The sequence below is a fragment of the Fibroporia radiculosa genome, assembly GCF_000313525.1.
Source record: "Fibroporia radiculosa TFFH 294 genomic supercontigs, scaffold21026, whole genome shotgun sequence".
In the NCBI taxonomy this organism is placed as follows: domain Eukaryota; kingdom Fungi; phylum Basidiomycota; class Agaricomycetes; order Polyporales; family Fibroporiaceae; genus Fibroporia; species Fibroporia radiculosa.
Genome location: NW_012133501.1, coordinates 1,323 through 18,540, shown reverse-complemented (window position 1 = coordinate 18,540; position 17,218 = coordinate 1,323). Strand labels below are relative to the sequence as shown.

General features: G+C 49.9%; 4 protein-coding genes across 4 annotated transcripts; 3 read left to right on the top strand and 1 right to left on the bottom strand.

Moving 5' to 3' along the window:
* Positions 1 to 203: 203 nt before the first annotated feature.
* FIBRA_07968 (uncharacterized protein) lies at positions 204 to 2,425 on the bottom strand (the record flags this gene model as incomplete). Its single annotated transcript, XM_012329629.1, has 4 exons — positions 204 to 557; positions 627 to 737; positions 791 to 2,292; positions 2,347 to 2,425. The coding sequence occupies 4 exons, from the start codon at positions 2,423 to 2,425 to the stop codon at positions 204 to 206; spliced, it is 2,046 nt and encodes a 681-aa protein (XP_012185019.1).
* A 401-nt stretch (positions 2,426 to 2,826) lies between these two features.
* On the top strand, positions 2,827 to 10,712 carry FIBRA_07967 (uncharacterized protein; the record flags this gene model as incomplete). The annotated part of the gene is made up of 28 exons (XM_012329628.1): positions 2,827 to 3,708; positions 4,192 to 4,388; positions 4,448 to 4,532; positions 4,589 to 4,734; positions 4,788 to 4,993; positions 5,046 to 5,200; positions 5,757 to 5,825; positions 5,884 to 5,929; positions 5,982 to 6,070; positions 6,126 to 6,155; positions 6,209 to 6,273; positions 6,322 to 6,581; positions 6,640 to 6,691; positions 6,751 to 7,112; positions 7,161 to 7,484; positions 7,538 to 7,755; positions 7,809 to 8,148; positions 8,200 to 8,255; positions 8,307 to 8,345; positions 8,403 to 8,549; positions 8,604 to 8,738; positions 8,794 to 8,840; positions 8,899 to 8,918; positions 8,973 to 9,075; positions 9,131 to 9,453; positions 9,515 to 9,684; positions 9,746 to 10,026; positions 10,076 to 10,712. The coding sequence occupies 28 exons, from the start codon at positions 2,827 to 2,829 to the stop codon at positions 10,710 to 10,712; spliced, it is 5,484 nt and encodes a 1,827-aa protein (XP_012185018.1).
* A 983-nt stretch (positions 10,713 to 11,695) lies between these two features.
* FIBRA_07966 (uncharacterized protein) lies at positions 11,696 to 13,107 on the top strand (the record flags this gene model as incomplete). The annotated part of the gene is made up of 6 exons (XM_012329627.1): positions 11,696 to 11,767; positions 11,823 to 11,942; positions 11,995 to 12,111; positions 12,169 to 12,523; positions 12,577 to 12,719; positions 12,772 to 13,107. The coding sequence occupies 6 exons, from the start codon at positions 11,696 to 11,698 to the stop codon at positions 13,105 to 13,107; spliced, it is 1,143 nt and encodes a 380-aa protein (XP_012185017.1).
* Positions 13,108 to 13,638: 531 nt separating this feature from the next.
* Positions 13,639 to 15,036, top strand: FIBRA_07965 (uncharacterized protein; the record flags this gene model as incomplete). The annotated part of the gene is made up of 2 exons (XM_012329626.1): positions 13,639 to 14,045; positions 14,094 to 15,036. 2 exons carry the CDS (start codon positions 13,639 to 13,641, stop codon positions 15,034 to 15,036), a joined length of 1,350 nt encoding a protein of 449 aa, XP_012185016.1.
* Positions 15,037 to 17,218: the final 2,182 nt, after the last annotated feature.

The window sequence follows — 17,218 nt, the reverse complement described above, 5'->3', positions numbered from 1 at the left end:
TTCGCGATGGAAAACAGAATGTGAGTATTCGCCATAGGCATCAGGAGTGACCTCCAAGCATGAATGGAAAGCCATGATCGGATGCTGAGACCTATAAAATAGAGAAACCGAAGTGGTACATGAAATCGAAACACTGTAATGGGAAGCTCAGAACAAAGAGAGGTCCAGGAGAGCACCAAGGAAGGATGGTAAAAGCCATAATATCACATGATAACACACCTACAACACCCGGCACCGCCATCGTCATCTGGTCTGTCCGCCCCCTCGTTTCGCGTCGGAACGATTGGTTGGATCGCCGGTGATTCAACTTTCTGATGTCCTGTATCGGGTGGCGCATAGTGCGCGAATGGTGGAGGGGAAGGAGGAGAGGTATGCGAGTGGGTTCGTTCGACGACAGTAGGCGGTAGGAGTGGCTTTGGTTGTTCCGTGACGGGCTGTGGTTCTTCTCCGACCGCATCCATTTTCTGGCCAAACTCGTCCATCGGAATGACCTCCGCCCCACCATTGGCATCCTTCCGACGATATTTCGAGTGGTCATAACCGAATGTTCCGGGCGCCTGATGAAAAGTAAATTAGGACAAGCTGAAGAAATTCATTAGCATATGCCAGCTTGGGCAAGAACGCACCGGCTCATAAACCGCGCTCTTTGTCTGCGACTGTAATGTCCGTGAATTGCCATCTGCTGTTGCATAATGACCTTCAAGACCCTTCTTGCGTGCGACGACTGGTAAGACTACCTGTAGATACCATCAGTAATCAATGTATCGACGGCAAAAAGCAACAAGTTCACATCGTCCCAGTTGCCCGACGTCGGCACAGGTTGTGTCCAAGATGGAATTGCATCCATCATGTTATCGCCATCTGCAGCGGGGTACTGTCCAACGGATCGTCTGTTCTGGTCGCTGCGAGATGCAATTGTTTTCATCGAAGAGGGAGGCTTTGTCTTTGCTTTCTTTGCTGTCGATGTAGATCCGGTGCCAGCCGGACTCTTCGCTTTCCGTTTCGCATTCGGGGATGTACGTTGACCTTGTGATTGTGGCTGCGACTGCGAGCGAGGAAGACGCTGGGGAGATCGAGGCGTGGAGGGTGTGGATGAAGTCTCGGAAGCGCCCCGGGCGACTTTAGTTGGTGTGGGTGTGCGCGGCGGAGCTGAGGCCTGTCGCTGGAACGCTGCTGTCGGTATTCGGGAGACACTCGAGCCTGCCCGCTGTTTTGCGGCGTCACCTTGCGAAATCTGATATCCGTTGAGTGTGAGGGACGGTGAAGAGATTGTACCATTAGGATGAGGTAGCACCCCTCGCTCATAAGAGTCTATCTCCGGCTCCTCGTCGCTCTCCCCATCAAGGTCAGTAAGCGGCTGCTCGTTCAGAACCATGTGAGCGTCCTCCCCGGGGTCATCGTCATCCAAATAGATGCTCTCCCTCGTGGTTGCACCAACACTCTCTGCCCTCTGCCTCGTCCGAAGCCATGATGAACGATCTCTGCTTCGAGAATTGGACCTGGAACGCGAGTAACTGCTGATGGCAATCCGCGAAGACGCTACCTGGAATGTGTGCCCATAATTTGCAATGTCTAACATTTCCTCCCTCCTGCCTATGCGCAACTCACCAACGCCGCCATTCCGGGCGACATCCCCGCGGTACCAGTGCTCATACGGCCGCTCTTCAGATTCTGAGGAGACGCGATATGGACCGCTCATACCTTGCTCGAAGTCGGTGTGTGACGATGTGATGGAGTTGGCACCAAAAGGTGCGGTCTCTTTGAAGAGCTCGGAAGTCTTGCGATGGGGAATGCGAACTGTCGAACGCGACGAGTAGCCGTGATGAGCCTCATCGACGGGCGAGAGCTCTGAGGCATCGGTGTCGCCATTGCTCCGCGAATGTCCGAGGTGGCTGGCTTCATCCGTCCGGCCAATACTCCCGTGAATAGAACCTTGCGCGTAGCTGGATGTGCTCCCTGCTCGAACTCGTGACACTGGAATACGCGTAGCCTTCCCATTTACCATTGGCGAGGTTGGTCGAGATGATGTCGAGGACGGGTTTGGGGAATCGAGTGCTGATAACGTGCGAGTGCGGGTGGGCTGGAAATGCGCAGAGCCATTCGTTTCAGATGTCCTGGTTTGCTGAAGACTAGGACGAGGAATGGCGCTTGGTTTGTGATTCGAGTAGTTCTGCATTTGTGGCTCTTGGCGCGAGACGAAATTGCTAGACGGATAGACGTCGTGGTCGTCAATGGAGGCGAGGGAGGCTGCAGATAACCGTTTCGCAATCATATTGCTCTCAGTTTGCAGGCCTATAATAAACATCAATCTCAACGTATCGATGTGGATATATTATAGAGATTCACGTTTCCGAAGAGTCGGGACGATTACCTCGTCCCATCCTGGCTCCCGAAGGGCGGACTGGGCGGTCGCAGTCAACGCCATAAACGAGAATTGAAAAGCAACGGAGGTCCAAAATTCCGATCCGAAACTATACTACCTTCCACGAAACAAGGGGAAAACGAGGGAAAGGAGTGGCAGCAGTTGGGCAGAATCCCAGCCGAACAGGTCAAATCAAGACGTAGAAGAGCAGCGTAGTGATGGCTTTCCCGTTTGTGTTTATTTGCTTCATACTATGCGCCCGCAAATAGCCTAGAGTCTCGCTCTATGCTATTGGTCTATGTTATTGCAGAGACGTCGGTAATTAATTATTGCCAGACACAAACTCTGGTCGTCTTTGCGACTCTTCTGCAACGCTAACCTTTGCTCGTGCCAAACAGAGGGTCACCATCGTCCGGTTTGTTTCAATCGTTTTTGTTTGTGTGCCCATGCTCATGAACACTTAGATGAGCGCAGCAGTCGCGCACATTTCTCGACATGTCGCCTCGCCAGCGGTACGAAGCATTCGCCCGACCAGGGCACCACCAAAGATACGCAAGCCATTAAAGCGCGACGATAAAGGCCTTCCCATCCCCCATGTTAACATCATCGTTCGTGACACGCACGCCTCCCGTCTCCGGGACCATTACTACGACACAGTTCGCGACGATGTCATGTACATGACCTACAAGCACGAACCGGTTCGCAAGCCATTCCGCCAAATTCGACCCAAGTTCGACCCGAACGATCCTTACACAAAATTCCGTGACAACCCACCGGTTGGAGGGGACCAATACTTCAAAAGACCTCCGCCACCCGTCACGTCCGACAATGTTGTCGTCCTGGAGTGTATTCAGTTGCACACGATGGTTAAGGACGCGCTGAGCAGTCGAAGTAACCTTCTTGGACCTATTATGGCATTTCGTGCGCTGTCGGGTGAATCTGAACGTGCTGGAAACCAACGCACAGTAGAGGGCGTGCAAATTGTCCGAGGAAAGAAGAACATTGGCGGTTGGGTACGGCCAGGACAGCCTGTTGGTGTAAAAGTCGACCTGAAAGGCCCGAAGATGTATGATTTCCTGGGAACGCTCGTCGAGTTTGTCTTTCCCCGGCTGCGCGAGTTCCCTGGGCTCCTCATGCCGGGTTCGTCTACTCAACTTACCACTCCCAGCGCTGCGTCCGGCGTAGTCTCGTTCGGTCTGCCTCCAGAAGCAATGTCGCTCTTCCCTCAAATAGAAGTGAATCTGGATGCATATCCAAAATCCTACGGCATGCACATCCATTTCATCACGAACGCTACAGGAGCCGGTGCTCAGAATCGTGCGCGAGTGCTTTTGTCTGGATTCCAGGTACCGTTTGCTCGGAAATGATGGTGAGATTTTGTGCTACTAGCTGGTAACGACACTTATCCGCGTGGCCATAGCACCTGCAAGTGCACCTTCAGCAAGCTCGAAGTGGTATGCTTGCTCATTGGTTCGTCAAGAACTATTGAATGGGTCTGAACCCGTTTCCTCGCGCAGTACGAGGGTCGTCGTGTCTAGGATGTAGCTTGAGATCTGCTTGTTGCGTTAGCTCAGAGGTGCTTAGAATTTGGTTAATGACATAATTTTTTGAAGCTACAAGTTGTGTATGGCAACCTATTCCACATGCTAGTTTGACTTAGGGCATGCAATCCGCACAGGTACTCATTGGGGTGTATCATGCGCAAGTGCGATCACACGTGAGCATAGCGCCGTCTCACCGTCAGACTCGCGGCCGCTCGCCGACTCCCGCACGCTCCTTGTTCTCACATCTCATCTGTGCACATCGTCTCTCGTGATATGAGTTTTCAGGATATTGAAACCGGTCTTGTACAACGGTCGCACACGCCAAATGGCGTACCACAGTCTCAAGAGGAGGCTGCATTTCTCAGTCTGCAATCGTCGCTCTCACTCCAGGTGTTCAAGATCAATTCTAATGTGCAAGGCATTCTTAAGCTCGTAGATCAGCTTGGTACGAGCCGGGACTCTGTGACGCTCAGGAAATCTCTGTATGTGCACAAGTTAGCGTTGATGTAAGTGAAAGTTGATGCTAACGGCCTGAGCGCAGCCATGATTTGACCGAGGTAACGCGTGCCATGGCAAAGCGCGGATCAGACGACCTGAAGAAACTAGCCGCATTGCAAGCTCCTTTGGTATGCTCGGGATATCGATCTTATACCGTGGTCAACTGACGGAGTGTCCTGTGAAGCCACGGCATAAGACATCGTTGCAAAAGACCTCTCATGACTTTCAACTTTCCCTCGTCGCATTCCAGCGCGCGCAGCAAGTCAGTGCAGAGAGACAACGTACCGTGGTTCAGGGTGTAAAGATTGCCGTTGAAGAGGAAGCAGCACCGTGAGTATCGCATTCACGAATCCTGGCTGTTTTGACCTTTCGTAAATCCACAGCGAGGAACGACCTTCGAGCCCCAGCCCCTCTCAGCGGCAGGCACAGATTTTGCAAAATCAGCTCTCGCCACAGGAATTAGTTTTTCAGGAATCGCTTATTCAAGAACGGGAGGCGGAGATCCGGGAGATTGAGACAGGCATCCATGAGCTCTCGGAAATCTTCCGTGATTTGGGCACTCTCGTTCAAGAACAGGGTGGCATGCTCGGTCAGCTGGCATTCCCACACCATAATCTTACAGACCAACTGACATGTCCTAGATAACATTGAGTCAAACATATCATCTATTGCTGTTGACACTGCCGGTGCTGCGGAAGAGCTGAGCACTGCGCACGAATATCAGAGGAAAGCGGGGCGACGTGCACTGTGTCTGATGATGGTGCTTGTCGTCGTTGTTGCTGTAGTTCTCCTGGCAGTGCGTATTCTCCTCATTGCTGCTCGATGTGCGACTGGTGTACCGATGCTTTGTTGAATTTCGCACAGATATTGTCATGATGAGCAGTCCGGTGGATCTGGACTTGCTGTGGCCTTCTCCCTTGCTTCACAGCCTTATCTTTTTATGTTATATGTTTATACTCTAGATATCGTATGGCACTGATACCTACTACAATGGACTTGTTGTAATGTGATCTGATGTGAATGGTCGATGCTCCATCCCGAGGAAGAACTCTCACTGCCCCACGGTCTCTGCAAGCCTGGCGCAGTTTGCTGCGTCGTCGCGTCGCGCAGTCTAACTCGAGGACAATCTAAGTAAGACAATGCGTCCGCGGCAAATGCCGACAACCAGGCCAAGCGAAGTCGCGCGGATTGGGACAGCTCTCGAATACCACAGCAGTTACGTCCGTCGTCCTTTCGTCGTCTACCACTCTCTGCGCCTGAGGCTGACTCAACTCCGGACGCTGACGTCCGGGGAGAGCTTAAATGCTCTCTGACACGCAACGGTCCACTCTTTTCACCCTGCTTTCCTTCAGACACCAACTATGACTTCTCCGAACAAATCGTCTTCAGGCATGAGTTCCAACAAACTCCTTCGTGCCTATGTTCGTGTGTCAAGCTGCTTTTGGGATAAGTACACGTAATAACGCGGTCCTTGAATAGCAATTAGGAGATTCGCTAGGGAAGGGCGCGTTCGGACAAGTCTATCGTACGTCCAGGCCGCATGGTACGTGTGGAAGTCTCTCATCTTTGTATCTCAGGCGCCCTCAACTGGGCGACCGGTGAGACCGTGGCGATTAAGGAGATCCAGTTAAGCAATATTCCAAAGGGTGAAATCGGACAGATCATGGTGAGCGGCCCCGTGTACAGGATCAGTATGAGCTAATCCAACGAACGCGTTCCAGTCTGAGATTGACCTGCTAAAGAACTTGAATGTATGTTATATACATGCCGAATACTTCCTGACTTTTATCTGAATTGTACCCAGCATCCGAACATCGTCAAATATAAAGGCTTCGAGAAGACGCCGGAGTATCTGTACATAATCCTAGAGTAGGTAACTCATTTCCGTCTTTTCCAATGATGCTTATGTCAGTTCAGATTCTGTGAGAATGGTTCTTTGCACAATATTTGCAAACGCTTTGGGAAGTTTCCCGAAACCCTCGTTGGTGTATACATATCGCAGGTTCTGGAAGGCCTGATGTACCTCCATGACCAGGGTGTGATACATCGGGATATTAAAGGCGCCAATATACTCACTAACAAGGACGGCTGCGTCAAACTGGCGGACTTCGGTGTAGCTAGTCGTACAGCCGCGGGTGCGGTCCGCGACGACGCAGTTGTTGGTAGCCCGTACTGGAGTAAGTGGCTGACTCTACCTTGACAAGTGAAGTGCATATATTGACGTTGCATCCTTAGTGGCGCCCGAGGTAATCGAGCAATCTGGAGCAACGACGGCATCAGACATCTGGTCAGTTATCGGTTAACTCGATGCACATATCGCTTACCGCACTCCTCTGTCTGCTCTAGGAGTGTAGGCTGTACGGTGATTGAGCTTCTTGAAGGGAAACCACCGTACCATTTTCTGGATCCTATGCCCGCGCTTTTTAGGATCGTCCAAGACGACTGTCCACCCATTCCCGAGGGTGCCTCGCCGATCGTGAAGGACTTTCTGTATCACTGCTTTCAGAAAGACTGCAATCTTCGTATATCTGCTAAGAAGCTACTGCGACATCCATGGATGGTGGCGGCGCGGAAGCAGATGGCTGGTAACCAGGCTAGTCGAGGAGGCGGTGACAATAAGGGCGATGCTACGGAGAGAAGACCCCCAAGTAATTACAATTTCGATGAAGCGGTCTTGAAAGTTCAAGAATGGAACGAAGCATTGAAGTGTATGTTTATTTCATCACCAGCTCATGCTAGTCTTGACACGTTTCTAGCTCCTTCACGGCCTTCTCGACATCCGGAACGACGCAGAACGTCTGCCACAGATGGTCCGCCACATTCTCCTACGGCACCTCCGGCACATATGCCAACCTCACTGCAGCCTATCGCATCGAATAGTGCCCCCAATCAATCATCTGTAATGTATGGGGTGCGCAAGCCCGTGCCTTTACATCCCAGTAAAGGTTCTGTGGCTGCTCCTCCACTGGGCCATATACGAGAAGCACTACCCATGCCGTTCATTCTACAAGTCCCAGAAGAGCAAACGGATAATTGGGATGATGATTTTGAGGAAGGAATTTCCTTGACGAAAATACAAGGTATCAGTCAATTTACTCATCTTGTTGTCGACTTGATTTCATAGTGTGATCAGCTCTGGAGAAGACATCTGCGGAAGAAGAGAAGGTCGAGATAGATGACAACGCTCAGACAATTCGTCCAACTCGCAGCCCTCCGGGACCGGGGACCGCCATCTCCCTTCCTCTCGTAGCCCTTCCTGAACCAGTTGTTTCGCCAGGTGTCGAGGACTACTCAGATATCATGTTTGAAGATGATGATGATAAATTAGAAGCAAAGGTCGCGGACTTCAAGGTAAATACGGAAAACAATGATACACTGAGGCTGATTCATCTTCATTTTGCTAGATGAAAAACTCTGTTCGTCGTGGCCTTTTCCATCCCGATGATATCAAAACCATTGGTGTTCAACCTCCATCACCTGGCCCAATGACAGCGCCATTACCTTCTGTTTCTCATCACCGCTCTCGCCCATCCCTGAGCCCTATTGCACCTCTTTCAGCAGCGATCTCTCCGAGCGCAGTTTCTACTCGTACGCATGCACGAACGTCGTCTTTTGGGGGACCAAGTAGCGGTTCCTTCGGGCGAGCAGATTCTCGTCGATTCCCCAGCCAGCCCGAGTTCGGAAAGTATGCAGAAGACGATGACGAGGATTACGACGATATATTCGGGAAAGCAAACGGGACTAGTGAGTGAGGCGGTTGCGACTTGAGAACCTGCCAGCTAAGAAATTACCAAGCCTCACATCCCATACAGACGCTTCAATTAAACACTCGTCTTTCGAATAAATCTTGGGTGAGTGAAGTTGGATCCATAGCATCCTGAGATCTCATCCTTTCTTACTAGCGGGGAGATGAAGATGATGACGAGGATCCTTTTGCTGAGGTCTGTCATGTTGCGTTTCGTCTTCACCGAAATCTCATTGAGAATGTTACCCTTCAGATTGACGAGGGCTTTGCAGAGGAAGATCTGGAGTCTAACTTACAGCGTGACAAATATGCGCGCTTGTCTAATGCGGTAACACAGCTCATAGATGAGCTGACTCCATCTGCTCCGGACTTCCAGCTTCGAGATGCTTGTGATCAGCTTGTATGGAGTTTTTCCTAGTTTAGTACCAGAACGTATGCTGAAGGCTGTTTTAAGCTTGCTATCATGATGGACACACCGGAGATGCAAACGCAGCTGGTCTCTGCGCACGGAATGTTGGCCATCCTGGAGGTCTTAGAGGGCAGATCTTCGAGGGATGTAACCCTGAAGCTGTTACAAATCGTCAATGCGGTAGTGTATATCCCAGGTATCGTGTTGTTGACCTTGTTGATCACTAGATTTTTAGCTTGTTACCGCTGATATGGGTTTCCTGGAGAGTTTCTGTTTAATCGGGTGGGTAGGATTTATATTGAAGAGATTATGTTTCGTGCTGAACAATATTGCTTGATAGGGGAATTCCCGTTATTATGGGTGGGTCTATCTCGTGATATTTGGGGCCGTGGTCGTCGCTAATCCAAACGTAAGGCTTCACGTCAAAGAAATATCCACCAGAATGTCGGACGGAGGCATCACACTTTATACGCTTGTTGTGCCATTCATCTGTTCTGACCCTCCAGATGTTCATTGCGTGAGCTCGTTCAAACTCACGTGGAGGTGGCAGATGATAACGCATGGCCTTGCAGGTGCCGAGGTTTGAAGGTCCTGGTAGATCTTCTTGACGAAGATTTCACTGAACAGACAGACCTTGTCATACACGCACTAAATGGTATTTGTAGCGTGTTCGACCTACAGAGCCCGACGACGAAGAATGATTTCTGCCGTATGTTCATCCGAGAAGGGCTCCTAGATCCGCTGTCTTCCGCTCTCTTGAATGTCATGTCAAGTCGCGGAGAAGTTGCAGCGGATATGAATCGCAAGATCATCCAAATCCTGCTTGTATTTTGTCAGGTTTCGCAGTCAGACATTCACGTCCGAAATGCTCTAGGCACTCGAAAGGTTGTTCGACGTAAGCTGTGCACCATTTTCTTTCGAGGGCGGAAGTATCTAACGCCCAAATACCTGGATAGGCCTGCTGAGAGCGTGTGAACTCCTTGAACCGGAATACCTCGTGCACATGCTGAAGGCGGTCAAGCATTTGTCCATGAATGCAAACCTCCTGGAAGTTCTGCAGAATGCGAACGCCATCGAGATCTTAGTCAAGATATTGGATGAGCAGAGCTCAGGATTGTATGGCACGGTGGGAAACAGATTTCTCATGCGCTGCTGAGGCTGGGAACTGATCATAAGTTCGTCCACAGGAAATGTCCAATCACATTTTCCAGACATGCTATAATCTCTGCCGCCTGAACAAGACGAGACAAGAGGAAGCTGCTCAAGCTGGCATTATTCCTAGCCTCAAGCGGGTGATTGAGTCGAGTTCACCGTTGAAACAATTCGCACTGCCCATTCTTTGCGATCTTGCTAGTGCGGGGAAGAGCTGCAGAACTTTGTTGTGGCAGCACGATGGGCTATCATTGTATCTGCGACTGCTCGAAGACCCCTACTTCCAAGTCAGTGCGTTAGAGTCCGTCCTATCATGGTCAGTGCCAATATTGCAATTCGAGACTACGAGCTGAATTTGTTTGTAGGTTACAAGATGAGACAGCTAGGATCGAAGACCAACTGATGAAGCCAGATGCATTGGAGGCACTCCTGAAATGTTTCGTTTCTGCGAAGTCCAATTCGTTTGAGAACTTGCTCGATCCACTCCTTAAGATGTGCCGTCTCTCGACTGGAATTACCATCGGCATTGCTAAGTCACAATTCTTCAAGCGCATCATTGACAAGTTGGGCCACAGCAAGGCTGTGGTGCGGCTAAATTTGTTGCGAATACTGCGGACGGTTTGCGAGGCGCATCCGAATCGCGCGATGCTTGTGGAGCGCTTCGGGATTTACGATATCGTGGCGAAACTGAGCAGAGAGGATGGCGCTGTGCTCGTACGGGAGCTTGCCCGGGAAATTGTACCATCCCTTGCGCCCGCCCTGAAACCCATCTCGAGCAGAGCAGGGCGGCCACACCCGGACACGCCCAAGGGTGGAAAGAGCGCATTGGCGCCGAAGAAGATGCGGCGGGCTGCATCTGAATCGCTAACGAGCAGCCCTGTCGCAGTCATGGGCAGTGGACAAGTTCGGGCGACATCCCGTAGGACTGGCGGAATAGGGAGGCCTCCTGCGAGACAGAAGCTGAACGACATCTCGTGGCAGGCAGGGACAGAGCTGCGGTAAAGTGTATGGTATTGTACAGTAGTAATTATCCCTTGGGTTTCTGGTAACGTCTATCATCGCTATCTTCATATTGTCGCATCGCTCATTCTTCGCAATCTCTTATACGTCGCATTTGTCAGCTAGTACCACCCTGCGCGCCACAATGATATACACTGGCGTTTAATGAACTTCAGCATCCCGAAAGAGTGTGCTTCGTGAGCGTCTGCAGCCAGAGCAAGTCGCACACGGTCTGAAGCCGGGCTGCTGTGAACACAGGTGACTTCGGAGAGAAGAGAGCAAGCTGGACTTTTGAACAGCCAGGCGCTAAGCAGACAACGATCCGAGACGCTTCGATAACGCGCTATTCCGGCGCCGTCCGCCTCACAAGTCCAACAAACGCTTTGCGAACACTATTGTATTGTGTTCAGACGCCAACTCAGGTACGTAGAACTTGTGTTCTTCCGATTCACACGAGCAACACGATTCCGACCATTCTTTAATATTCATTACCGTCTTGCTATCTGTCGAGTAGTCGTCCGGCAGTGTACTAAATGCTGGAAGGCGTTACACACAGCCTACGAACAGACTGAGCAACACGAGATGCTTGAATCCAAAGTCGCTCAGGTGCTATACTGTATGGGCTATATATACAAATTAGAAGGAGCATGTCGGGGGAACGCGGACAGGTTCCAGCGACCCCGACACTGGCCGGATATCACATGGGGGAAATGATCGGGAAGCCACCATTGGACCTGGGCCGGAAGAGGAAGGAGAAGGAACGGCGAGCTCTCGACTTGTTCTCCCCGGCCGGCCCTGCCCGCCCTTCACTCGGGCCTTGATGTCGCATCTGCACACAGGAGTACCGCTGAGCACGTCGCCATGTACATTTCGAATACCCAACGGCCATATATAAGGCCACCCGCAATGCCATGATCGCTCCATTCCCATCCCAATCTAACACAATTGGACTTCTTCAAAAACCATTTCGGCTCTCGTTGCACATTATGTTCAGAAGATTTGCCACTCGTCCTCTCACTCGCAACCTTGCTAGCCCCTCGAACACCCGTGGTGTGAAGGTAAAAGCAATACTACGTCTTCTGTACCAAGCTTAATATTCACAACGCTCGTTAGGTCCTAGCCATCCTCTACCGTGGCGGTGAGGCTGCAAAACAAGAGTCCCGTCTGCTTGGTACGGTGGAAAATGAACTCGGATTGCGCTCCTGGTTGGAGTCCCAAGGCCATGAGTTCATCGTAAGCCGTCATGATTATATTGGAAGCTGCCCTCTTTATTTAGTTGGCATAGGTCTCCGACAGCAAAGAGGGTCCAGACAGCGACCTCCAGAAACACATCACTGATGCTGAGATCGTCATCACAACTCCCTTTCACCCGGGATACATCACTCGTGACCTCATCAGCAAGGTATGCTTCGAATCACGTAGATCTTTCTGTCTTTGACTAACATATAATTTCTTCAAGGCTAAGAACCTCAAAGCCTGTGTCACAGCTGGTGTTGGCTCAGATCACGTCGACCTGAATGCTGCTGTAGAGCGCGAGATCCAGGTGCTCGAGGTGACGGGCTCGAACGTGACTTCCGTCGCGGAGCATGTCGTGATGAGTATTCTGCTCCTCGTGCGCAACTTCGTACCTGCCCATGAGATGATCGAGCGCGGAGATTGGACTGTATCTGATGTTGCGCGCAATGCGTACGATCTTGAGGGCAAAGTTGTCGGCACGATCGGCGCTGGCCGTATCGGCTACCGTGTCTTGGAGCGATTATTGCCCTTCGGCACGAAGGAGCATCTCTACTACGACTATGCACCTTTGCCAGCCGGTAAGTTGTTGCATTGTGACAGTGAAGAAGCACGGTGCTCATCGCTTGTACAGATGCGGAGAAGGCGGTGAATGCCCGCCGTGTCGAGGATCTTAAAGAGTTGGTCTCGCAGTGTGACATCGTTACTGTCAACTGTCCACTCCACGAAGGTACCAAGGGTCTCATAAATGCCGAGGTACTCAAGCACTTCAAGAAGGTACATCTATGCATTTACTCGAAGTTCGACTCACTTATATTCTCTTCCGTAGGGAGCCTGGCTCGTGAACACTGCTCGTGGAGCAATTTGCGACAAGGATGCCGTTGCAGAGGCTCTGCGCACCGGTCACCTCCGTGGATACGCAGGTGATGTCTGGAACGTGCAGCCTGCGCCGCGTGATCACGTCTGGCGCACGATGAAGAACCCGCTCGGTGGTGGAAACGGTATGGTCCCGCACTATTCGGGCACAACGCTCGACGCGCAGGCCCGCTACGCCAAGGGCACGCGTGAGATCCTCGAGAACTACTTCTCGGGCAGGCCCCAAAAACCGGCCGATGTAATTGTCGGTCTCGGCAAGTACGAGACGAAGGCGTATGGCCAGCGATGAGAGTATGACCAGGCTCTTGTTGTCTAAGAGGTATCTCGAGGAAAAGGTGTTCCTAAGGGCTCTGTGAATGCATCATCATCATATAGAATATGTAATATAGTGATATTAATTTACAAAGCACGGACATTTTGGGTGTCCAATATTCAATATGCGACAAGGTGAATGACCCAATGTAATGTATACACAGCGTTAATTGATCGTCATGAGGATCTTTTTTGCATACCAACTCGCCTTGAACGCTGCCACTTTGACACTACTTGGGGAAATGGTCATTCCTTTTGTTGTATACAAGCATGCGGCCATTTCTTCCGTTATAAAAGTTTAAAGCAGGCTTGACAAAAAGTGAAACACCTACGATGTGTGTCAACTCGACGCATTCAGACACCCGGAATTAAATGTGGCTGATATCGGTGACACGATCACCTGACTGACGCGTTCCGTGACCGCGTGGCCGGAGAAAGCGATGAAGTTGAATGTTGAACTTGAGCGTAAGTTGTGCCGGCTCTCTCGTATCTGCCTTGCCTCTTCGTCATGACTTCTGTGAGTGCTATCGCTCGCCAATTGAATGCCCTCGAAATATCCTCGAAGCAAAATACCACGCGACCCACGCATCAGAAGAAACCAAGCCAAGGAAGCAATAATGTCGCAAAGCTCTTGACGAAATTCGCTGCTCCCAATCCTTTTCCATCTAGTGCGACGGTACCAAAGAGTACCTCATCAAGCTCTCTCAAGAATAAACAACAGCCACCGCAGCAACGATCCCAAGAAGAGCAGTCACAATCAGAATCTCGAGCGCCCTCGCCTCCGAAAGGCCTCGCACAGCCGACCTTCGACATCGGGCGATACGATGGCGGCTTTGAGATTGACAATGAGAGTCGTGGAGAACGAGTGTATGGTCAAGCGGCAGAGGATCTTGCTCTAGACTCGAGTGTATGTGGGTGAGTGGCATATCTATCTTGCCTGGGACACGTCTGATGCCCGACTAGGATTCGCCCCACTCGCGAGTGGCATCTCACGGACTTTGACATAGGACGCCCACTTGGAAAGGGCAAATTCGGGCGCGTATACATGGTTCGCACGAAATGTGCACCACATTATATTCTCGCCCTCAAGTGTCTATATAAATCCGAGATCGTGCAGTCGCGAGTTGAGAAGCAGATCCGGCGCGAGATCGAAATCCAACAGAACCTCCGACACCCAAATGTCCTGCGACTGTATGGCTACTTCCACGACGAGAAGCGCATCTTCCTCATGCTCGAGTTCGCGGGCAAGGGGGAGCTGTACAAGCAGCTGACGAAGCACGGATGTTTTACCGAGAAACGTAGCTCTCGTTATGTCGACCAAATGGCCGATGCGCTAAACTATCTTCACGCAAAACACGTTATTCATCGCGACATCAAGCCGGAAAATCTTCTCTTAGGCATCAATGGCGAGTTGAAGATCGGTGATTTTGGATGGAGTGTTCATGCACCTGGAAATCGGAGAACAACGCTGTGCGGGACGCTTGATTATCTCCCACCGGAGATGGTGGAAGGTCGAGATCACTCAGAGAAGGTCGATTATTGGGCATTAGGGGTGCTCACATACGAATTCATCTGTGGCGCGCCACCATTCGAAGATTTAACTGGTTACAATGGTGAGCTCGCATTAATCAGTGACAATTTGCGTCTTAATGCACCGTTAGCTACGTACAAGCGCATCGCAAAAGTCGACCTTAAGATTCCTTCAAAAGTGTCACCAGAGGCACGGGATCTCATTACCAAAGCATGTATCTGTGGCGTTTCAGCGGTATGCATAACGCTGATCGACGTCTCGCAGCTCCTCCAATACGATCCGGACAAACGCCTGCCATTGGATGACGTACGGGTACATCCTTGGATCGTGAAGTACAGGTCAAAAGGACCGTCGACGTCGATGCCTAACAATTGAGCTAAGAAGCTGCCATTGTGAGGATGTTCTCTTTGCATATTTGTCCCCTGCATATCGCGTTTCTTGGATTTCGCAATCGATTGTTAATGTCGCCCTGTTGACGGGAGGTTGGCAGAGCAGTGTAAAAGGCTGGAAGGAAATTTGGTAAACGGAGCAAGTGTTGGAGGGGTAGTCGACATAGCCGCCTCAATGTACCTCGCTGTCTTGAAGTGCGGCTGTATATATGACTCCGAATTTGGGTGTACAATGCTGGCGTCGTTACGATGATTCCTGCGCTACAACCGGACTCAGCTCAATTCGTTTGCCAGTCTCCTTCGACTTCCAGCACGACTTACGATTTGAATCGTCGGCCCGGAATCATTCCAACCCCAGAGGTATCATCTATGCGAGGATTTTAGGATACGCAGGCCTGGAAAAGCCTCCGGACGATGCCTGTATGACTGTAGCTTGTGATGTTTCGCCACGAAGATGAAGATATCCTGGCTGCTGCTGGGAAGATGTACTTGCGACTAATACATTCGTTCATGTAAGTGTTCGTTGCTGATTCCTTTCACGTTCACATTGAATAACAGGCTGCAATCAAGAAGTATTCGGACCGCTCCTGCCCCATCCTTCTCAGCCTTCTTTTGGCGTGAGCAAAGAGATGATATAGAATATACTAGAGGTGCCTTCTCTGAGTCATACAAGCAAGTCAAGACGGAAGAAGGTTCATTTGCCTCAATTAAATTTTGTAGCTCGCAGGCGATCAGTGCGTGGTTTCAAGGCCTTGATCAGAGACAGCTTAGTCTGTAGTGTAACTATGGTTTGCGCGCCAATTTCAATCTATGATTGCATGGCCACCCACATCTCGCAGATAAGAGCTCCTTTGCTCGTCTGCTCCATCAACTTGACACTGAGTGCACAAGACAAGTCTCAGTATCTTTGTGCCATGCAGCCTCTGGACTCCTACGTCATCAATTTCTGGCTCGTCTTTGGCCTGCTTGTGTATATACTATCTGGCAGCATAAGAAAGTACTAGCATTCGAAATTTGAGGCCAGAGAGAGTGGATGGGGTTCTGCAAACAAGTTGCAGAACCAGGGACTTGGAGCCATGTGCTGTGTATGCATATTGTTGTCAGGATATCAGTGCTGTTTGATGAGAATTGGCTGAGCTCTCTTCATCCTCAGGTTTGCTCTAGATTCTTTGTGTTGAGGACTTGGATTCTATGAGCAATGTGATGTTCTCACATTGTTCTGTTCTAAAAGATTGCCACTGAGCAGTGATGGACATAACATTAGACATGTTGTCTTGCATCTTATATATACTGCACCAGCAAAACAGTCAAAAAATGTTATACCCTTGTGTCATTGATTCAGATAGCCCAATATGGTGAGGGTTGATAATACTTGATATGCTATATGTATGGGCTATACAAATTGATTATACCTGATATTTGCAATTGGTCAAAGGTTTAATCTGGGTTTGATATCAAATTATCTCATTTGCATCTGAGGTGGATTGGAATGAGTTTGAGACATGTATATAAAAACAATGCTCATAGACATATATTTTCCATAATAATCATGTGTATCTAATATGATAAAAATGATAAAACATAATTGAACTTGGATCACCACATACAGTGTTTTGGTGGTCCTTGGGACACCAGTTTGCATGTTTCATTTTATGTGCCCCACACTTCAAACTTACACCAAATTTGTGTACAGGGGTTTTGTGAAGTGCCTTCAAGTCCTTTATGAATTTTAGGGGAATAAAACCTGCAATGTGTTGAAAAATAAATATGCAAAAACCTTACCTGTGTTGACTAGACACAAGGCAAGTAAGAAGGCTAAAGAGTTGTCTTATAAGTCTGTGAAGACTCTGTCAAGGTATCGTCCTTGACTCTACTCTAAACCCTAACCCCAACACTCACTTGTGGTGTTCTGGTGGTTGCAAGAGATAAACTTTTGAAGAGTTGATCTTGAGAGTGGTTAACTCAGAGAATGAGTAGAGTGAAGTAGATGACAGTAGACTGATAATAAGATCAGACTGCCGTACTACACTGTATTGTTCTGGTATTTTATACATGTGGGACCAGACCCCGAATACTACTGGTAGTACACCTAACACCTATGATGACTGATGCTCACAATATGCCATTGGCTATCTAAGAATACCTAGCACATAAACCATCGTCCTGTT